Source organism: Eumetopias jubatus, unplaced genomic scaffold (genome assembly GCF_037043125.1).
Source record: "Eumetopias jubatus isolate StellerSeaLion01/CBP00866 unplaced genomic scaffold, mEumJub1_p1.0 scaffold_7, whole genome shotgun sequence".
In the NCBI taxonomy this organism is placed as follows: Eukaryota; Metazoa; Chordata; class Mammalia; order Carnivora; family Otariidae; genus Eumetopias; species Eumetopias jubatus.
In genome coordinates, this window is record NW_028274813.1 from 25862226 (window position 1) to 25883242 (window position 21017).

Consider the following 21017-nt stretch of genomic DNA (forward strand, 5'->3'; position numbering starts at 1 on the left):
GTGTTCATCCATCCTTGGGCTAGCTCCCTTTATGTTTATAAGATAGTTGCCATGATTCTGGAAATCATACCCATACAGATAATGTCCAGCAGAACTGTTCCTTCCATAATATCTTTTTATTTTAAAATATTTATTTTAATCTTTATTTTAAAAAGCCTTTCCCAGAATGCAGACATTGCCTCCTTATTCATTGGCCAGAATTTTATCACATGACTACTCCTGCATTAGTCACTGAAAAGGGCGTTGGGACCACTATGGATGGCTTCAACTAATCAGGGTTTGCAAGAGTCAAAATGAGAAATGATAAGGGAAACTAAACCAGGACTCTGCCAGCATGAGCAAAGAGGAAAGACTACCGGGTAGGCAGCAAACAGAGGCACAAAGCACAGTGGAGGTTTGGATGATGGGAGAAACATCTGGTTGAGACTAAAAATAGTTTCATGAAGAAGGTGACTTTAGGGATAGGACCTGGAGGATACAGGACTTTTAAAGGTGGAGATAAGAGCTAGGGAGTAATTTCAGACTAGTTGGCAAAGGTATGGAAGTCTGAGGGGTGTTTGAGGCACAGCAAATAATGCAGTTGGGTCTGTTTAGGAGATTTGTGGGAGATAATGTAGAAGGGTCTTGGTCACCTAACTGAGCGATGAGAACTTAATATGAGGTAATGAAGAGTCACTGAAAGTTTCTTTTAAGGAATGTGACAGGATCAGAATCTCAGCAGTGGTGTTATAAAGGTCTGCCTTATTGTAATGTACTAGTTTTACATCATTGTGTAACAAATTATCTCAAATTGTAGTGCCCTAAAATAACAAATTTTTGCATACTACCCAGAGAATCTATAGATTCAATGTAATCTCTATCAAAATACCAACAGCATTTTTCACAGATTTAGAACAAATAATCCCCAAATTTGTATGGAACCACAAGACTCCAAATAGCCAATGCAATCTTGAGAAAGGACAAAACTGGAGGTATCACAATCCCAGATTTCAAGATATACTTCAAAGTTGTAGTAATCAAAATAGTATTGTACTGGTGCAAAAACAGAACAGAATAGAGACCCAGAAATAAACCTATGCTTATATGGTCAATTAATCTATAACAAAGGAGGCAAGAATATACAATGATGGAAAAGACAGTCTCCTCAACAAATGGTGTTGGAAAATTGGACAGCTACATGTAAAAGAATGAAACTGGACTTTCTTATACCACACACAAAAATAAACTCAAAATGGATTTAGGGCCTAAATGTGAGACCTGAAGCCATAAAACTCCTAGAAGAAAATATAGGCAGAAATTTCTTTGACATTGGCCTTGCAACATTTTTCTAGATATGTTTCCTTGAGCAAGGGAAACAGAAGCAAACATAAACTATGGGACTACAACAAAATAAAAAGCTTTTGCACAGTGAAAGAAACCATCAACAAAATGAAAAGGCAACCTATTAAAGGGGAGAAGATACTCACAAACAAACTTTTATTATCTCACAGTTTCTGTGGGTCAAGAATTTGGAAAGAGCTTACCTGGGCAGTTGTGTCTCGTGGTCTCTCACTGAGGTTGCGGTCAAAACATTTTCTGGAATTGTAGTCATTTGAAGGTTTGACTGGGGCCGGAGGGCCCATTTCCAATGGTGGCTCACTCACAGGCTGTTGGCAGGAAACTTGAGTTCCTTGCCACATAAGGCTGCTTGAGCGTCCTCACAACACGGCAGCTGGCTTCCCCCAGACTGAATGATCCTAGGAGGTGGGGAAGGAGGAAGGAAGCTGCAAAGTTTTTATAACTCACCTTCAAAAGTTATCAAGTTTCAGGTAAAATATTACTTCTGCCATGTTCTGCTCATTGTAAGAGAGTCACTACGTAGAGCCTACACCCAAAGAATGGCAAATTAAGCTTCATTCTCTGAAGGGCGAGTATCAAAGAATTTAGTGGACATATTTTAAAACCACCACAGGTAGGTATTGATTCCCTGCTCTTGACTTGACTGGCACCAGTAGCAGAACCACAGAAGATTTATCAGTAAAGATGGCAAAGTAGTCCAAAGACTGCAAGGTGTTATGGGGCTAAGAAATTTCATCCCTGCTTGCTCTTTGTCCTCCCGAAACCCTATTTGGTTGGTGACAGTGGCCAGACTCTGTCCAAAATGGACTCTGACTAGCAAGTGATTTTAGTTTCAGATGACAGTGTTGGGAAAGGAGCCTGAATCTTTACCCAACAAAATAGATTTTTTAGTCTGCCACCTGCCTTGATATACTTATTTTTAACACACACATGAATAATGTTATCTCTCTAATTTTCAGGACATTCTCAAGCATTTGAGTGGCACCACATGTTACTTTGCCCAAATGAGAACTGTGGAAAAACCCAAGAGTAGTCAGTATAGAATAGTATGGTATAGTATAGTGTAGGGAATCGTACAGAATAGTATAGTTTAGTATAGAATGGTATAGTGTGGTATGGGATGGTATAGGATAGAATAGTATGTGCACGCTCACAGTCTAAACTTTTACTTCCTTATAACTCCAGTGTGAGCTCCTTTGAACCCCACCCAGCCAGATCTCTAGTTTGGGTTCAGATTATTCATATTATTAGCCAAAAGACAAAGCTACTTCTGCCTGGCTTGGGATGAAAAATCAGATGGGAACTCCCGGTGGACAACAACTGGTTCCTCAACCTAGGATGGTTTAGGGGAAAGGAAATGAAAGGAAGTCTCTTTAAAGCAGTGGTTCTCAAAGTGTGCTCCCTAGACAAATAGCGACAGCACCACCTAGAAACCTGTAAGAAACACAAAGTCTCAGACCCATCCCAGACCTGCTCAGTCAGAAACTCTGGAGGTGGGGCCCAGCTGTCTTAACAAGGCTTTCAGGAGCTTTTTATGCATGCTTAAATTTGAAAATCACTTCTTAGAAAAATCCTATGCCCAACACACTGCATTTAATTTAATGATAACTTGGTGTGAAAATGAATAAAGGAAACCTGATTTAAAATGGAGTCAGTGGGGTACCTGGGTGGCTCAGTTGGTTAATCGTCTGACTCTTGATTTCAGCTCAGGTCATGACCTCAGGGTGGTGGGATTGAGCCCTGAATCAGGCTCCACACCCAACTTAAGATTCTCTCTCTCCCTCTCCCTCTGCCTCACCCCTCCACCCCATGTGCACACTTTCTCAGTCTCTCTCTCAAAAAAAAATGGAGTCAAGAAGCCATGAAGGGAGAGCTCCCACACACATATCATTCATTTCAACTAACATGACCAGCAGGAAAAAAGATTTCCACATGCCTCAATAACAGCAAACTACCCACCACTTGCAGCTGAGAGAAACCATCACAACCTCAAACTCATTCTCCTCCAGCAAACTTATTTTCAAAACAACCCTCCCCAATCTCCTTCCAGAACCTAATGAAAGCTAGCCTCTCCCCTCTCTGTCTCTTTGGATGTGCCTATGGTTCACCATAGTTTGCTTATCCTGAATTGCAATTCCCTTGCTATTCCCAAATAAACTCATCTTTGTTTAATTAAATTACCGTTTATTTAAGGTTGACATTGGTAAAGTAGTTGGCTGGACACTTTCATTTATTCTTGTTCATGCACAAACACACAATCGCAGAAACACACACAGAGAGATCAGAACACACACAGCACAATGATGCCGATAACCGCTGAGTCAGCTGCAAGAACCCAGGTTCCTTGACTCCAGAAAGTGGAAAATGTCTAGAGTTCTTTCAAGAAGAAGAGTAAGGGTGAGGGAGAAGAGGAGGAGGGGGGGGGAGGAGAAAAAAATGGTGTATTTTTAAACTTGAGTCCATAAGACATCAGTTCTTTCTACAGACAATCACAGAACACAAACACCAGTGATCTTCACAGCAACCTTAAGAAAGTCAAACATTTTAAATAATTTTATGCGCCATAAAACTCAACATTATTGATGGCATTGTTCACATCTTTAAGAGAATAAACATCCCAACAGAGATATGTCTGGTACTTCAGAACTTTCTCCCAAACTACAGATGGTACCCAACTTAGGATGGCTCAACTTATAATTTTTTTGACAACGAAGGTGAGAAAGTGATATGTATTCAGTAGAAACCATGCTTCAGATTTTGAATTTTGATCTTTTCCCAGGCTAGCAACACTTTCTCATGATGCTGGGCAGTGACAGCGAGCCATAGCTGCCGGTCAGCCACAGGATAATTAGGGTTACAAGCAACAGACTGACCATTCTATAACCACACACCATTCTGTGTTTCACTTTCAGTTCATCATTCAATAAATTACGTGAGATATTTGGGGAACCTGGGTGGCTCAGTCAGTTGAGTTTGTGACTTGATTTCAGCTCACCTCATGTGAGATCGAGCCCCACAATGGGCTCCACACTCAGTGGGGAGTCTGCTTCTCTCCCTCTCCTTCTGCCCCTGCCTTCTTCCCCCACCACCTTCACTCTCTCTCTCTCAAATAAATAAATCTTTAAAAAATTACATGAGATATTTAACACCTTGTTATAAAATAGTCGTTGTGTTACATGATTTTGCCCAACTGCAGGCTAATGTAACTGTTCTGAGCACATTTAAGGCAGGCTAGGCTGAGCTATGATGTTTGGTAGGTTGGGTGGATTAAATGCATTTTCAACTTACAATATTTTGAACTTATGAAGGGTTTATTGGGATGTAACCCCATCATAAGTTGAAGGATCTCTGTGGTTTTCTTTTTAACTTGTACACACCATGAAGGGAATTGTTGACTATGCTTCCTTCTTCCAGAGAACTCAAAACCAAATTAGCAAGTGAACATCAATCAGCCTTTAGCATAAGAGCCTCACGAGGCTGTCTCATTTTTCCTGCTTTTGTTTCCTCTGCCTGGCATTCCTCCTTACCATCTACCTTGCTGTAGCATTCATATTTTTGTCAGATATTTCCAATCCTTTTAGGAATGAGGCTGGCAATAAGAAAATAAATTTAAAGTGTGTGTGGGGAGGTGAGGGGGGTATAGTTTCTTTCCTCAAGCAAACTAAAAACCTGAGGGCAGAGGCAGAGTGACAGCCATCAGTCCAGTGGGGCCTTCTCTGCTGAACCACAGCCGGGGTGGGGTAGGCACTGCAGTAAGGGTCAGCTTCTGAAAAAGCAGGAGCGGAGAGGGTAAGAACAGCTGTTCATGGCAGAAAAGCTCTTTGCACAAGTTGTTTCCTGAGGTTAGGAAAGGGGGCGGGAGAGGAAATTGAGGTCTGGCTTCTCTGTCTCATGAGTTGGACCTATTTCTGTCCTCAGTCTTCTCATTTTAAAATGAAATCAGCATCCACACAGAATTGGCAAACCTGATGCGGGCCACCCAGATCCCAGGCATCTCTCCCTTTACGTGTAATAATGCACAAGCTACAGATAGAGATCACCCTGATTCCACTCTGCTCAGAGTTCCCGGGGAGACAGGCCAGCAGTCTGGGGACAGGAAATTATAGAGAGAGTTAGGGACACCTGGTGCAGGCTCATTGCAAAAGTCAGAGAATACTTACTCTTTCGATTTCCTATCTAGTTGGGAATAGATCAAGGGTATTCTTGGGTAGCTACTTTGGAAGGACTTCCTTCAGCTTCAAGGCAGGCTTATTAGAAAGGAATTGGGAATCAGCCACAGAGCAGGGGCTGTGTGGAGCTGCCCACGCCACCAGCCAGCAGTGCCTCCCAGGAAAATTTCCATAAATAGCTCCATCAGGACTGCAGTGTCAACCTTGACCAGTCACTTTTGAGCCCAGTTACATCCATAATGACACTTCTCCACCTTCCCTTTCCCCTCAGAACATGACAGATGAGGGGCTTCATGGAACAAGTCTCTGAGCTGTGATGGGAATCCGTCTCGCTTCATTGCAGGAAAAATATATATCCCTGAACAGCTGTGAGGAATTCTTTCATTATTCATCTGCAATCTTACCACTAGCCCTTGCTTCCTCTTTTTACAGTAAAAAATGAAAACAGATTAAATGGCATACTCTGACAATGATTGCTTTTAAACACCCAGGCTGGAATAAAGGAGGTGGTAGAGAGAACGTGAGAACAGAGGGTTTGTGGAGCCCTGGGCTGTGGAGACAGAGGAGAATGGCCCCTGCTGGCTGGAAGGACAAGGAAGTTTGCCAGGGTGGCCTCTCTGCCTGGTGACCACACAGGGTCAGAAAAAGGCTTCAGGGTTATGTCCCACTCAAAAGCTTTTTGTTTGGAGCAATTTACAACCATCCAGTATATATCCTGGGGATGCTGTGTCTAGACGAGAAGGTAAATTTTATCAAAGGCAGAAACAGCCATGAGGCAAATAAAGTGGAGAAAGACACCCAAAAGCCATCTGTTCAGTGTTGTCCATATTACAGAAGGAACTACTAGGTCTATTGAGAAGATTCAGACCCTTAGGAGGGCTCCCATGAGGGGACTTACCCTCCAGAAACTCACCCTGAGGTCAGCTAAGCAAGTTGAGAGGAGATGATGTGGGAAGGCTCAGGAATGGCTTGAGGTGATGCTGGAGTATACCACAGTTGCCTGGCTAGACAGAGGGCCTGACCAACTCATGTAATGCAGATGTGGGCACAAACCATCTCAAGAGGCATTGGGGTGGTGGTGGAGTTTGGCCATCTGGTCAATGGCTGGAAGACCTACTCAACTAAAAGCAGAATATCTGACCAGTGCCTAACTAGCCTTCTTATGTATTCACTCAATCAATTCAACATTGGTTTAGAGCACAGCTGCTCCCTTCATTTCTATGCCACTTAATTACCACAAACTCAGCAACCCTAAGCAACATACATTCATAATCTGTAGTTTCTGTAGGTTAGAAGGCTACACACAGGTTGGCTGAGTTCTCTGCTTAAGGGTCTCATAATCCAGGTGTTGGCTGGGGCTGCGGTCTCATCAGAGGCTTCACTGAGAAAAGATCTGCTTTCTTTTTTTTAAGATTTTATTTATTTGAGAGAGAGAGAATGAGAGATAGAGAGCACGAGAGGGAAGAGGGTCAGAGGGAGAAGCAGACTCCCCACTGAGCAGGGAGCCCGATGTGGGACTCGATCCCGGGACTCCAGGATCATGACCTGAGCCGAACGCAGTCCCTTAACCAACTGAGCCACCCAGGCGCCCAAGATCTGCTTTCAAGGTCCCACAGATTTTCCTTGTAGTTGCCAGACTGAGGGTTTCAGGTTCTTTTTTTTTTTTTTAAGATTTTATTTGACTGAGAGAAAAAGAGCACAAGCAGGGGGAGTGGCAGGCAGGGGGAGTGGCAGGCAGAGGGAGAAGCAGGCTCCCTGCTAAGTAAGCAAGGAGCCCAATGTGGGGCTCAATCCCAGGACCCTGGGATCATGACCTGAGCTGAAGGCAGATGCTTAACCAACTGAGCCACCCAGATGCCCCGGGTTTCAGGTTCTTGCTGGAATCTACCCTCAGCTTCTAGAGAGTCCTCACTCATAGTTCCTTGCCACATGAGCTTCTCCAACTGGGTCACTTACTTCATAGCAGCCTGTTTCTTCAAAGCCAGCAAAAGGGAGAGGGAGAGGGGGAGGGAGAGAGAGGCTGCTAGCAAGATGGGGTCTTACATAATATAATCATGGATGTGACATCTCATCACCTTTGCCATATTCTATCGGTTAGAAGGAAGTCACAGTCAAGAGGAGGGGATTACATAAAGAAGCAGATACCAGGAGGCAGGGGTCACGGGAACATCTTAGAGCCTGTCTACCACATCTACTGTGAGCCAGACTCAGTTTTAGGCACCAGGCATACAGCAGTGAACAAGTCCTATCTTAAAAGGGAAGTAGTGAGGGGCAGGGAAGGAAGGGAGGGAGGGAGAGGGGGAATCTATCTGTAAATTAAAGGTCACATGTTAAAGATATCTCTACAAATCTCAGTATCTGGACCTCATTTGGATTCTGATTTTTTATTTTATTGTTATGTTAATCACCATACATTACATCATTAGTTTTTTATCTTTTTATTGTTATGTTAATCACCATACATCACTAGTTTTTGAGGTTGTGTTCCATGATTCATTGTTTGTGTATAACACCCAGTGCTCCATTCAATATGTGCCCTCTTTAATACCCATCACAAGGCTAACCCATCCCCCCCACCCCCTCTGATTTCTTTTTAAAGATTTTATTTATTTATTTGAGATAGAGAGAGCACAAGCAGGGGGAAGAGCAGGCAGAGGGAGAAGCAGGCTTCCCGCTGAGGAAGGAGTCCAATGTGGGGCTCGATCCCAGGACCCTGGGATCATAACCTGAGCTGAAGGCAGACGTTTAACCGACTGAGCCACCCAGGCATCCCTGGATTCTGATTTTTTTAACATAAAAAAGTCTCTGATAATTATGAAACCATTGGAAATTTGATTATCAGCTGGATATTTGATGACATTAAGAAATTACTGTTAATTTTAACTGTATGATAATTGTATTTGTGGTCTTTTAATAAAGAGTCCTTAGTTTTTAGAATTTCTTATTGAAATAATAAAGAAAAAATAATATCTCTAGGAGAGTTTCTTTAAAAAACTATGGGAGTGAGGGGTGCTTGAGTGGCTCAGTCGGTTAAACGTCCGACTCTTGATTTCGGCTCAGGTCATGATCCCAGGGGTTGTGAGATGGAGCCCTGCATTGGGCTCTGCACTGGGCGTGGAGCCTGCTTAAGATTCTCTCCTCCTTCTCTCTCTGCCCTTTCCCGCCCACCCCAATCCCCATGCTCTCTCTCTTAAACAAAAAAAACTACAGGAGTGAGAGAAGGTGGAGATATCGATGAGGTAGAATTCCCAGGGGTTGGTGGTGGTGGGGTTGGGATGATGGGCATATGGGAGCTCATAAGCTATTCTGTCAACTTTTGTGGGTGCTCAAAATCCTGTATAACAAAAGCTTTAAAAATAAACATATTGGTATATACCCTTAATAGTAATCATAGAAATGCAAATGAAAACCTTGTGATACCACTTTGTGTCTATCAAATTGCCAGAAAAAAAATTTTTTTTTAGTGACAATATCCATTGCAAGTGAGAATGTGATAAAAAGATATTCTGATGTATTGTTGAAAGGGGGTGGGATATAAATTGGTATGCTCTTCAGAAAGCATTCTGATATGTGTCAAGAGTGTTAAAAATGTTCATATCCTTTGATCCAATAATTCCATTTCTGGAAATGCACTCTAAAGAAATAGCCTTCAAAGTGAACAGCTTATGCACAAAGGTATTTACTACAGAATGTATAATAGAGAATTCACCTTACCCAAAGAACAGTCTAGTCTTTGCCCTCAGCTTTGGGAAGTGATCCCTAGGTGCCTGGAAGGTCCTGCCTGATAAGAATGTCTTTGTTTACCTGGAGTCCTCGGCCACTAGACAGTCTAACATTGTGATTTATGATGGGGGTGTTGGACCATGTTTGTATCCAGTCTATATCTGGAGGGGCTGGAGGCTAAAGATCAGCCACACAGGTAGTCAACCATGGAATTCCAATAAAAACTTTGGACATCAAGGCTTAGGAGAGCTTCCATGGTTAACCATACTTACTTCACACATGTTGTCACACATTATTGCTGGAAAAGTAATGCTGTCTATGACTACATGGGGAAAGAACAACTCCACGTCTGGAACTTCCCTGAAATCTCTTCCCATGGCTGTTTTCATCTGTATCTTTTAACTGTAATAAATAAATCATAGCCATGAATATGATAGCTACCAATGAGTTCTGTGAGTCCCTCTAGTGAATTATCAGAATTCAGGGCAGGCGTGGGAACTCCCAAACTTACAAGTGGTGTCACAAGTGAAGGTAGTCTTGTAAACTGTTCCTAACTTTCTGGAATCAGAAATGAGGGCAGGGTACCTGGGTGGCTCAGTCAGTTAAGCGTCTGACTTTTGATTTCGGCCCAGGTCATGATCTCAGGGTTGTGAAATCAAGCCCCACATCAGAATGCACACTGGGTATGGAGCCTGCTTAAGATTCTCTCTCTCTCTCTCCCTTTCCTGCTGCCCCTCTCCCTCTGCCCTTCCCCCTTGCCCCACTCTCTCTCTCAAAAAAAAAAAAGGCTTAAAAAGAAATGAGGGCAGTCTTATGGATTATGCCCCCTCTAACTTTGCATGGGCTATTTACAAAATAAAAAAAAATTCCTGGGAACAACAGAATAATAGTTCAATAATAGCAGTACTATGTATTTCACATATGCAATGTTATGCAGGCATTAAATACAGTACTTATAAAGAAATTATATATTAATGGCAGAGGCTATGTAACATGTCCAATGCAAAATACTTGATGCATAGTATTATTACTATATATATGTCAATATTGAAATACATGTAGAATAATGTCTAAATGAATTATACCAAAATGCCAATGAGTAGCTGTTTTGGGGTGCTAAAATTAAAAAAATTTTGTATATCTCTAAACTTTTCAAATGGTCTACAGTATGCCAATATGTATAACTTACTTTGATAATCAGAAATGTGTGTGTATGTGTGGGTATGTGTATTTAGTTTCTAAATTTTAGCAAAATTTAGATTTTGCTATCAGCAGCGATGGTTCCATAGCATAAGAAAGATAGCTCTTGATTGGACAACTCTCAAAGGCGCAAACCTATGAAACGAAAGATGTCACCAAAAGGAAAGGGAGATGCAATGCAAGGAGATCTAAGCAGCTGCAGGTGTTCTGACAAGCAAAAATTTAGAGGGTGGAGAGAAGAAACACAGAACCAAGGACCTACAGAGCAGGGAGCAGGAAGCGCAGAGAACAGTGACAGGCAGTGCTAGGGAAGAGATGTTCATGATAGCAGTTCGTGAGTCTCTAACAGTTCAGATGGCCTGGCAAACCCTTCGGATCACTTCCAGGTTAGTACTAACTAAGGCTGTAGTCCTTGATCGAGGCAAAGGGATCTTGAATTGATAAGAGTGCTCAAGACACTTCCCCAAATAATGCACCTATTCTCATGGGATTCTGTCCTCCAAAATCTTGGCAGAGTGGAATGTGAACAAAAACTAATAAACAAGATGGGTTTTGGTTTAAAGAGTGTCAGAAGGCTGAAGCCAGCAATGAGTTGAAGTGTGCAAAAAAAAAAAAAGAGCCAAAAGCATCAAAAATGGCTTCTGCTTTTTATTTTTTTTAAGACTTTATTTTTATTTATTTGACAGGGAGAGATACAGCGAGAGAGGGAACACAAGCAGAGGGGGTGGGAGAGGGAGAAGCAGGCCTCCCGCCGAGCAGGGAGCCCGATGTGGGGCTCAATGTGGGGCTCGATCCCAGGACCCTGGGATCATGACCTGAGCTGAAGGCAGATGCTTAATGACTGAGCCACCCAGGCACCCCAGCTTCTGCTTTTTAAAGTTAAGTTTAGGGCCAGTTGGAAAACAGAGATGATAGGAGCCACTATTTAGGAATGGTGGTGATTTTTATCAGAAAGAAGGCAGAACTTCTACACCCCTAGTTTGCTTCCATCTTTTCTGTCAAATAACATCTTCTACCATGAAATGGGTAACACAAATGTTGATAAGAGTGAATTAAAGTCCTGAGTGAAGAGATTATAAAAAGTGCACCTGTTCCCTAGCTACTCTAATGAATTAAAGTTGCTTACCTCAGTGAATTACTTTCCAGGATGCTGATAACCCTTGCAAATGGGATTGCTAAATTATTGTCAGGGATCTTAGAGGCAGCCAGGAATACAGAAGATTCTAGAAGATGGAGGTTGGGGCTTTTATAACAAAGTGCAGCCTAGATATAATGCATTACATTTCACTAAGCATTTTCACACAAATTCTTGTTTGTTCTTTGCAATAAACAGTATGGGTGGATCAAATTAGAGAATAAATGCTAAATGGTAAAGCCCCAAACAGAGGTTTGGAATTGTAAGTAGGAAAGATACCATTATTCCACCCATCTTATAGATAAAGACACTAAGATTCAAATAGACTTGCCCAAGGTCCCATTGCTAGTTCATTTTGCAAATACAGGGGCTTATTACTGACACCCATGCAAGAGTTTTAAATTCTAAATAGCCTCCAAAAGCACTCAGAAAACAAAATGGCAAACACTAGGATGTTATATGGATTCACTTACAAAACACACACACTTGACATCATTTCTATCTTTGCCATGATTATTAGACTCTTGGATATGGTATATCTGTAATTCAGCAAAGGATTTCCAAATCCCCTCCCATCAGGCACAATGTTGGGCTGTTCCTTAATGGATGGAAGAAGGATGTCAGAAGAGGTGCCAACCAGGAAACCCAGAAAATTGTGTTCATGGGGCTAGAACCTGAGCCAGGATAGGCTGGGTCAGAGCCTGGTAACTCTTAAAATTTGTATCTCATTTTTCTTACAGTTATATTGCTATAAGCGATAGACTCTTCATCCATTGACGGGAAACAGTGGAGTTTCCCAGGAAAGTATCAGTGAACTCGAAGAACTGACAGGAAGGAGGAGTGGCAGGGTAAGGATGGGCAGAACTTAGCTGGCTAGAAGAATGGTCTTGTCAGGGCACCCCCCCCTGGAATGTGTGCATTTGATGTTGTCTCTTGCTGTTGGAGGCTGTCCTAACACCAATCTACTCAAGATTAGAAGTTTGGGACAGTGAATCCCACTGCTTTTTTATTTTAAAAGCATTATTTGAAAACAAGTCCAAGGGATGTCTTCTGAAGCCAGCAAAGTGAGTCTTTGGCTAAGTGGACACAAGTACAGAAAATGGAAGTGGATGCTTCCCACTTATTTCTGAGGTGAAGGGTGGGGGATTGGGCAGGGACAGGGAGGCTACTCAAGGAGTTTGAAAGGGGAAGGGTCACTGGCATGCTTCTAAGCCAGAGCCTTTGATGAATGACCAAATATAAGGGTTAAATCTAAAGGGGCTTAACAGGATTGTGAATGGCAGAGAATCAGGAGATGGGAACCAAGTGGAAACTGGGTCTAAGTGAAAGAAGTGGGAGCATATGGAGAGGGTACTAGGGTAATGGCCATGAGCACCATAACAGATTTTCGTTAATGTAAGGAAATGCCTTCTAAGAGTTGAGCTTTCTGACAATGGATGAACAATATTGGGAGGCAGCAGCATTCAGGCAGCCATTGAGTTTACCGGGAAAATTGTAACAAATTCACATGTCAGATGGGGAATAGGACTGGACCACAGATTTAAGTCCCTGTTAATTCTGAATTTCTGTGATTCTGTTGCAAAACAGTAAACACATAGCCTTCTTTTGACTGCAAGCACAGCATCCATCATGTTAGGGAACATCAATCCATTATGTAACCCAGAAATTAAAGGTCAGTAAAGCCGCAACTAAGCTGCCATGTTGATAGTTAGCCAAGCTCCTGACACAAGAGTTCAAAGACACTGCAGTCTTGTTTTTCTTGATGTGCATGGAGAGTTTGCAATCACCTGGCTGTGGGTTGCAGCCCTCTGGATGGAAAGCATGTCTGAGTCAGTGCCTGTGTCAGGAGACAGATGGAAGCTGACCACATGACCCCTGGTCCCACATCCATTCCACCAAATGGAGAGACATGACAAGCCTTTTATTTTCAGGACAGAACACCATTGATTATTCCCTGTTAATGCTTCCCTGTCGATGGCGGGCAGGGACTAGAGGGAAATGGAAGGATGTGATATCCGGGCCCCCCAAAGGGAAAATCAATGTGATACGGTTTGTATTTCATCCTAGGATAACCTCTTTCTCTGAGTGCCAACCCACAGGCCACTGTTTCTCTCCCCACCAACTCCTCCAGACATTGTCACATCCTCTTACACTCACCAAAGGACAGGGAGGGAGAAGAGAGGACAGGAGGGAAGGACCAGGTGCTCAGAATTATTAAACTCTGCTTTCATTCTCTTTCAGGAATTTACAGTCACTAACAGGCTACAGGATGCACAGAGACTTCCTCAGCAGGTTCAGATCAGAGGGGAAGAGCCTACTAAGTCAGCCGAAGAAACCCTTGTCTGACTTATTACAGATGCATCCAGCAGTCAGCTCATCTCAAAGGATGACCTTGGAAAACCGACAACCTAGAAACTGCATGCCCCCTGGCACAATGCTGAAAGTTACAAGTTCAGAGAAAGAGGCAAAGACTTGTATTGCAGGGAGGTGAGAGGCAGGAAGCAACCTTTGTGTACACACACACACAGACACACACACACACACACACCCCAAACACCGAAAGTGTTTATGTTCCTCCCTCCCCAAAAGGAGCCCAACATTTGAAACAAAATGCTTGAGGATCTTGGATCTAACAGAAAGGGGAATTTTTGTTCCCTCTGGGGTCTCAGGATAAAGTTAAAGCAATACTACTTTATTGTCTTAGAAGTGGGGATGCAACCAGTAATACCTTGATACCTAGAGCCATACTCACTTTTGGTTCCAGACAGGGCATTTTATTAGCATTTTAACTCCTCAGTATTGCAGCCCCATAGACCCACAAAGTGGTGTTGCTTCTGGAAAGCTCTAGGATTATCTATTGCTATAGATAGATAGATAGATAGATATCCCTTCATGTAGGAGTTACCCCAGGAGAAATGAATTGACTTTTCTCCACTTACCTTACTCCCTGGGGCCGAGAATCATGAGCTGAACTCTCTGCCGGGAACGGCTGGACCAGGTGACCGCCAGGGGGCTTTCCAACTCTCTGACTCCGCGTCGGGTCCCTGTGGTACAGACCAGAGTGGCGGGACAGAGGGTCTGTTTTCTGCTTGTAGGGAGAATGGAGCAACTCGTGTTTTGCATACCTACACGGTGTGTATAACCAATTCCACTACAGTTATAGCAGTATGCTTTCCAGTGCCCTGCTATATGTATAGGATTGTAGGTGTTAAAAACATGAGTTAAAAAAAGAAAAAAATAAATACACAAAACAAAACAAACAAAACATGAGCTTTTTCATAACTTAGAGGAAAAGCTTGTATTCGAGCAGAAATGGGATTAATTCTGTTACTCGTTTCACAAATGACTTATAAATTATGCTACCAGTGAGGCTGGGGAACATGAACATCCTAGAAGAGTCTTGAGGCAGTGTCTCTACACATTCTTCTCCGCATGAGGGATCTGCTTCATGCCTTGGACTCTACCCCCCTCAGCTGATCACAGTCATTTGCACCTGGGTCCTTCTCCCCAGCTCCTCTGGGGCTCCATCAGCTTCACTTCCCCGCCACCAGGGCTCATCCTCTACTCCACATTGATCAGACAAGTGCCCAGGACCTTTGAGTTTGGGGGGAGGGGTGCTAAAGACATCTATGGGCAGTCAATTAGTCCCATACCAGGGATATCCTGCAGGGAGGAACATATCCTCATCAGAACAGATACTGGCCAGAAGACTCAGGGGCAGGGTCCCACTGTGGCCTTTGCTGTAGAAGTTCCTTTTCAAACAATGTGGCAAATTATATATGGCCCCATGGCCTATTCAGAAAGAAAATGCCAGGAGTTCTCAAGGATCCCCAAACCGCAGGGAGGGAGGACACTTCAGACAGCCTAGGAGCAAGGGCCTTGTCCAGTACTTCGTGCCCAGGTCCTGAGCTTAATGGGGAAATGAGATATATACATGCCCTGCTCTGGGCTCTCAGACATACCCATCAGACACACAAAAACACCTATGTTCACATACATTTTTGTTTGATTGTTTTGTGTTGTTTTTATTGAATACAACATACTTCCAGAGAAATGCACAGTCATAAATATACAGCTCAATGAATCTTCATAAAGAGAACATACCCACTAAACAAAGGCAAGATTACCAAAACTTCCAGGGGCCCTCTGTCCTTCAGTTAATCACTCACACCTACAGGCAAGCATGCTCCTTACTTCTAACAGCAAATTTCATTTTGCTTGTTCTTCACCTCATATAAATGGAATCACACATATATTCTCATGTATCTGGCTGCTTTGCTCAACCTTTGTTTCTGAGATTCATCCATGTTGTTGCATGTGGTTTGTTAATCCTCATTTCTATACGGCATTCCATTGTATGAATATATCACAGTTTATGAATTCATTCTGTTGATGGGCACTTGTATATTTTTAGTTTGGTCTTATGTGTATAGAGCTGCTATGTGCACTTAAGTATGGTGCACAGAGGTTTACATTTCTATTGAATATATACTGAAGAGTGAAACTGCTAGGTGGTTGGGTTTGCACCTGTTCAGCTTTAAAGGATATTGTCAAATAACTTTCCGAGGCGGCTGTACCAATGTACATCTTGCCAGGTTTAGGGGAGGACCTGTTGCTCCACATCCTTACCAGTACTTGGTGTTGTCAATCTTTTTAATTTTCAGCCATTCTGTTGAGTGTGTCATGGTGGCATTGTGGTTTCAATCTGCAGTTCACGAATGACTAATGACGTTTAACACTTTGTCATACATTTATCGGCCACTTGGATATCCTCTTCTGTGATGTTTCGTCCAGGTCACTTCCCCATTATTCTGTTGGATTACCTGTTTGTTTTAATTGATTTGTAGCAGTTTTAAAAACAGATTCTGGAGGCAAGTCCCTTGTCAGATCTTTGCATTACAGGTATAATCTCCCACCCTGTGGCTGGCTTTTTTATTCTCAAAGGGGTCTTTTAACTGTAATGTAATCCAATGCATCAATATCTTTCTGGGTAACACTTTTTATATTTCAAGAAATCTTACCCTACTTCAAGGTATCGGAGATATTTTCCTTTTTTTTTCTGGATGTTTTATTGTTTTACCTTTCCACCTTTATTTTTTTTAAAAGATTATTTATTTGAGAGTGAGGAAGAGAGCAGGGTGGAGGGGCAGAAAGAGAGGGAGAGAGAGTCTTAAGCAGACTCCATACTGAGCATGGAGCCTGATTCCGGGCTTGATCTCACGACCCTGAGATCACAATCTCAGCCAAAACCAAGAGTCGGTTGCTTAACCAACCGCACCACCCAGGCACCCCACCCTTTCCCCTTTATGATGCAATCTTTATGGAACTGGTTTCATTTAAGTAGTGAAAAGAGGGATTAAGATTTATATTGCAAATGAATATCCAACTGAGTAAGCACCATTTACTGAAAAGGTCATCTACTCCTTACTGCACAATCGAGTCACCTTTGTCCTTAGCCAAATGACTGTATGTGTATGTGTATGAATCTGCTTCTGATCTATTTTGTGCCATTAGTGTATCTATGTCTGCACCAATAATATGACATAGTACTATAGCTTTATAAGAAGTCTTGATACCTAGTGGTGTAAGTCTTCCAGCTTTGTTCCTTCAAGAATGTCTGCTCTATTCTTGGTCTTTAACGTTTTTTTCTTTTTCTTTTTTAAGTAATCTCTATGCCCAACGTGGGGCTTGAACTCACCACCCAAGATCAAGAGTCCCATGCTCTACTAACTGAGCCAGCCAGGTGCCCTGGTCTTTAACCTTTTTACATAAATGTTACAACTAGCTTGTTAGTTGCACCGCCCCACTACCCCAAAAGAAACCCAAAATGCTGTGATTTTGACTAGGATTGCATTCCTTCTATAGACTAATTTGGAAAGAGTTGACATTTGAGCTTTTCAATTCATGAACACAGCAAATCTCTCATTTAGGTCTTTTTAATTTTCTCTCAATAATGTTTTCTCTGTAAAGGCCTTGCACATCTTTCATTAGATATATTCTCAGCTATTTTATATCTTTAATGCTATTGTAAATGGTATTTTAAAATTTCATTTTGTTTATTGTTTATTCATATTCTGTTCATAGTATTTACAAAATACAGTATTATAGTATATATATATATACATAGTAATATATATACCTTGAATTTGGGGACTTTGCTATATTTATATATTTCTAATACTCCTAATAAACATAGATTCTTTAGGATTTTCCACATAAACAATCATATCATCTGCAAATAAAGAGTTTATCTTCTCCTTTTCAGTCTTTATAACCTTTTTTTCTTGCCTTATTACAACAGTTATAGTCTCTAGAACAATACTGAATATAAGTATGATTAGGAGGTATTCCCAATCTCAAGGAGAAAGCCTTCAATATTTTGCTATAACTATGATGTTTTTCTGTAAGATTTTTATAGATGGATCTTTACCAGTTTAAGAACATTTCCTTCCATTTAGGTTTGTTGAGTATTTATCAAGAATAAGTATTTGATTTTATTAAAGGTTTTTTCTACATCATTCTATTGAGATGATCTCATTATTTTTCTCCTTTATTATGCTAATTTGGTTAAATACACTAATTTTTTTTAAAGATTTTATTTATTTGACAGAGAGAGAGACAGCCAGAGAGGGAACACAAGCAGGGGGAGTGGAAGAGGGAGCCCAATGCGGGACTCGCTCCCAGGACCCTGAGATCATGATCTGAGCTGAAGGCAGATGCTTAACGACTGAGCCACCCAGGCGCCCCTACACTAATTTTTAAATTGAGATATAATTCATATACCATAATGTTCATCCTTTTAAAGTGGAATTCAGGGTTTTCAGTATATTCATAAAGCTGTGCAACGGTCATCAGTATCTAATTCCAAAACATTTTAATCAGTCCCAGAAACCCACTCCAATCCCATTGTTAGTCACTCCCTATTACCCTCTTTCCCCAGCCTCTGATAGCCACTAATCTACCTTCTGGCTACATAGATTTGCCTATTCTGGACACTTCATTTATAAGTGGAATCATATAGTATGTGGCTTTTGTGTCAGACTTCCTTCACTTAGCATAATGTTCTTATAGTTCATCCATGTAGCATGAATCAGCATTTCATTCTTTACCATGGCCAAACAATAGTCCTTCATATGGACATACCACATTTTCTTTATCAATTCATTAGTAGGACATCTGAGTTGTTTCCACTTTTTGGCTATTATGAATAATGCTGCTACGAACAAAGGGACATAGATTTTTAATTCTGGGTCATATGATAACCTGCATTTAACTTTTGGAAGAACTATCAAACTGTTTTCCCAAGTGGCTATACCATTTTACATTCCCAACAGCAATTTATGAAAGCTCCAATTTCTTGACATCCTTGTCAACACTTGTTATTGTATTTTTTTAAGGATTTTTTTTTTTTTTAAAGTAATCTCTATACCCAATGTGTGGCTCAAATTTATAACCCGGAGATTAAATGTTGCATGTTCCACTGACCAAGCCAGACAGGCATCCCTGTATTTTTTCTTGTTTTTTTTTGTTTCCTTTTTTTTTTTTATTAGTTTAAGGGTAGAATGTAATGATTCATCAGTTGTGTATACACCCAGTGCTCATTACATCAAGTGCCCTCCTTAATGCCCATCACCCAGTTACACCATCCCCCCGACTCTCCTCCCCTCCAGCAACCCTAAGTTTGTTTCCTAGAGTTAATAGTCTCTTATGGTTCTATTATTGTCTTCTTTGTGGGTGTGAAGTAGTATTTCATTGTGATTTTGATTTGCATTTCCCTAATGAGTAACGATGTTGAACATCTTCTCATGTGCTTATTGGTCATCTGTATCTCTTCTTTGGAGAAATGTTTATTCAAATCCTTTGCCTACCTTTTTTAAAAGATTTAAGAGAGGCAGTGCGCATGCACGTACATATGTGTGCATGCATGCGTGTGCACGCGGTCAGGAAGGGGGCAGAGAAAGAGAGAGAGAGAGAATCCTCAAGCAGATGCCCCGCTGAGGGCGGAGACTGACATGAGGCTGGATCCCAGGATCCAAAGATCATGACCTGAGCCAAAATTAAGAGTTGTACGCTTAACTGGCTGAGCCACCCAGGCGCTCCTCCCTTTGCCTATTTTTTAGTTGGGTTGTTTATCTTCTTGTTGTTTAGTTCTAAAAATTATTCATATATTCTGGATATTAGACTCTTATCAGGTATATGAGTTACAAATATTTTCTCCTACTCTGTGGGTTGTTTTTTCTTTTTCTTGTTATGGTCTTTTGAAGCACAAAAGTTTACATTTTTGATAAGTTCAGTTTATCTATTTTTATTTTGGTTGCTTGTGCTTTTTGTATCATAAGTAAGAAATCATTGCCTAATGAAAGATCATGAAGATTTATACTTGTATTTTCTCCTACTGAGTTTTATATTTTAGTTCTTACATTTAGGTTTTTTATCCATTTTAAATTTTTGCATGTGGAGTATGAAGAGATCCAACCTCATTTTCTTTCATGTGGATATCCAGCTGTCCCAGAACCACCTGTTGAAAACACTGCTTGATTTTTGTAATATTAAGCCAACATTGTATTCCTGAAATAAATTACATCATTGGACTCCACTTACTAATATTCTGTTTAGGGTATTTGTTAAGTATGTTCAGGAGAGGTATTGGTCTATAATTTTCATTTCTTGTAATGTACTTGTCACCCTTTGGCATTAAAATTATGGTGGCCTTAAAATGAGTTGCGAATTGTTTGTTCTTTTTCTATGATTTGAAAGAGTTTGTGTAAGATTAGTTTCATTCCATTAAATGTTTAGAAGAATTTGCTTAGTGAAGAAATCTGGACCTGGAAATTTCTTTATGGGAAAGTTTTAGTTATAGATTCAATTTCTTAGCTATAAAACATTCAGATTTTCAATTTCCTCTTCAGCTGGGAAACTGTTTTCATAGAAATTCCATTTCATGTAGATTTTCAGATTTATTGGTATAAAGTTCTTCATAATATCTACTTAGAATATCAGTAACTTGTACCTTTTTTCTTATTTGTTTGATCTAGTAGTTTTTTTCTTGCTAGCAGTTTATCAATTTTATTAGTTTTTTCAAAAAACCCAGCTCTGGATTTGATTTTTCTTATATACTCTTTTCTTTTTCATTAAGTTCTGCTATTACCTTTATTATTTTCTTTTCTATTTTCAGATTTAATTTCCTATTCTTTCTCTACTTTTTCAGATAGAAACTTAGAATGATTTTTAGCCTTTCTTTTCTTTTATTATATGCAGATTTAAAGAAACAAATTTCCCTTTAAGTACAGCTTTAGCTTTGTTCTTCAAGTTTTGATATATCATTATTTTTATTATAATTTAGTTCAAAATATTGTCAATGTGATTTTTTTTGAATTATTGGTTATATGGAAGTATATTGCTTAATTTCCAAATATTTGAGGAGTTTCTGGTTATCTTTTTGTTATTGATTT

General features: G+C 40.9%; 1 protein-coding gene across 4 annotated transcripts in view; it reads right to left on the reverse strand.

Moving 5' to 3' along the window:
* Window positions 1-15563: 15563 nt before the first annotated feature.
* The window catches only part of GPATCH2L (G-patch domain containing 2 like), a 71740-nt gene continuing 66286 nt past the window's right edge, over window positions 15564-21017 (reverse strand). For all 4 annotated transcript variants that reach the window (XM_028097403.2, XM_088024501.1, XM_088024499.1 and 1 more), the window contains exon 11: window positions 15564-16388. In XM_028097403.2, the coding sequence (XP_027953204.1) occupies window positions 16317-16388 (72 nt within the window). In that variant the 3' untranslated portion in view covers window positions 15564-16316. The remainder of the gene's footprint in view (window positions 16389-21017) is intronic.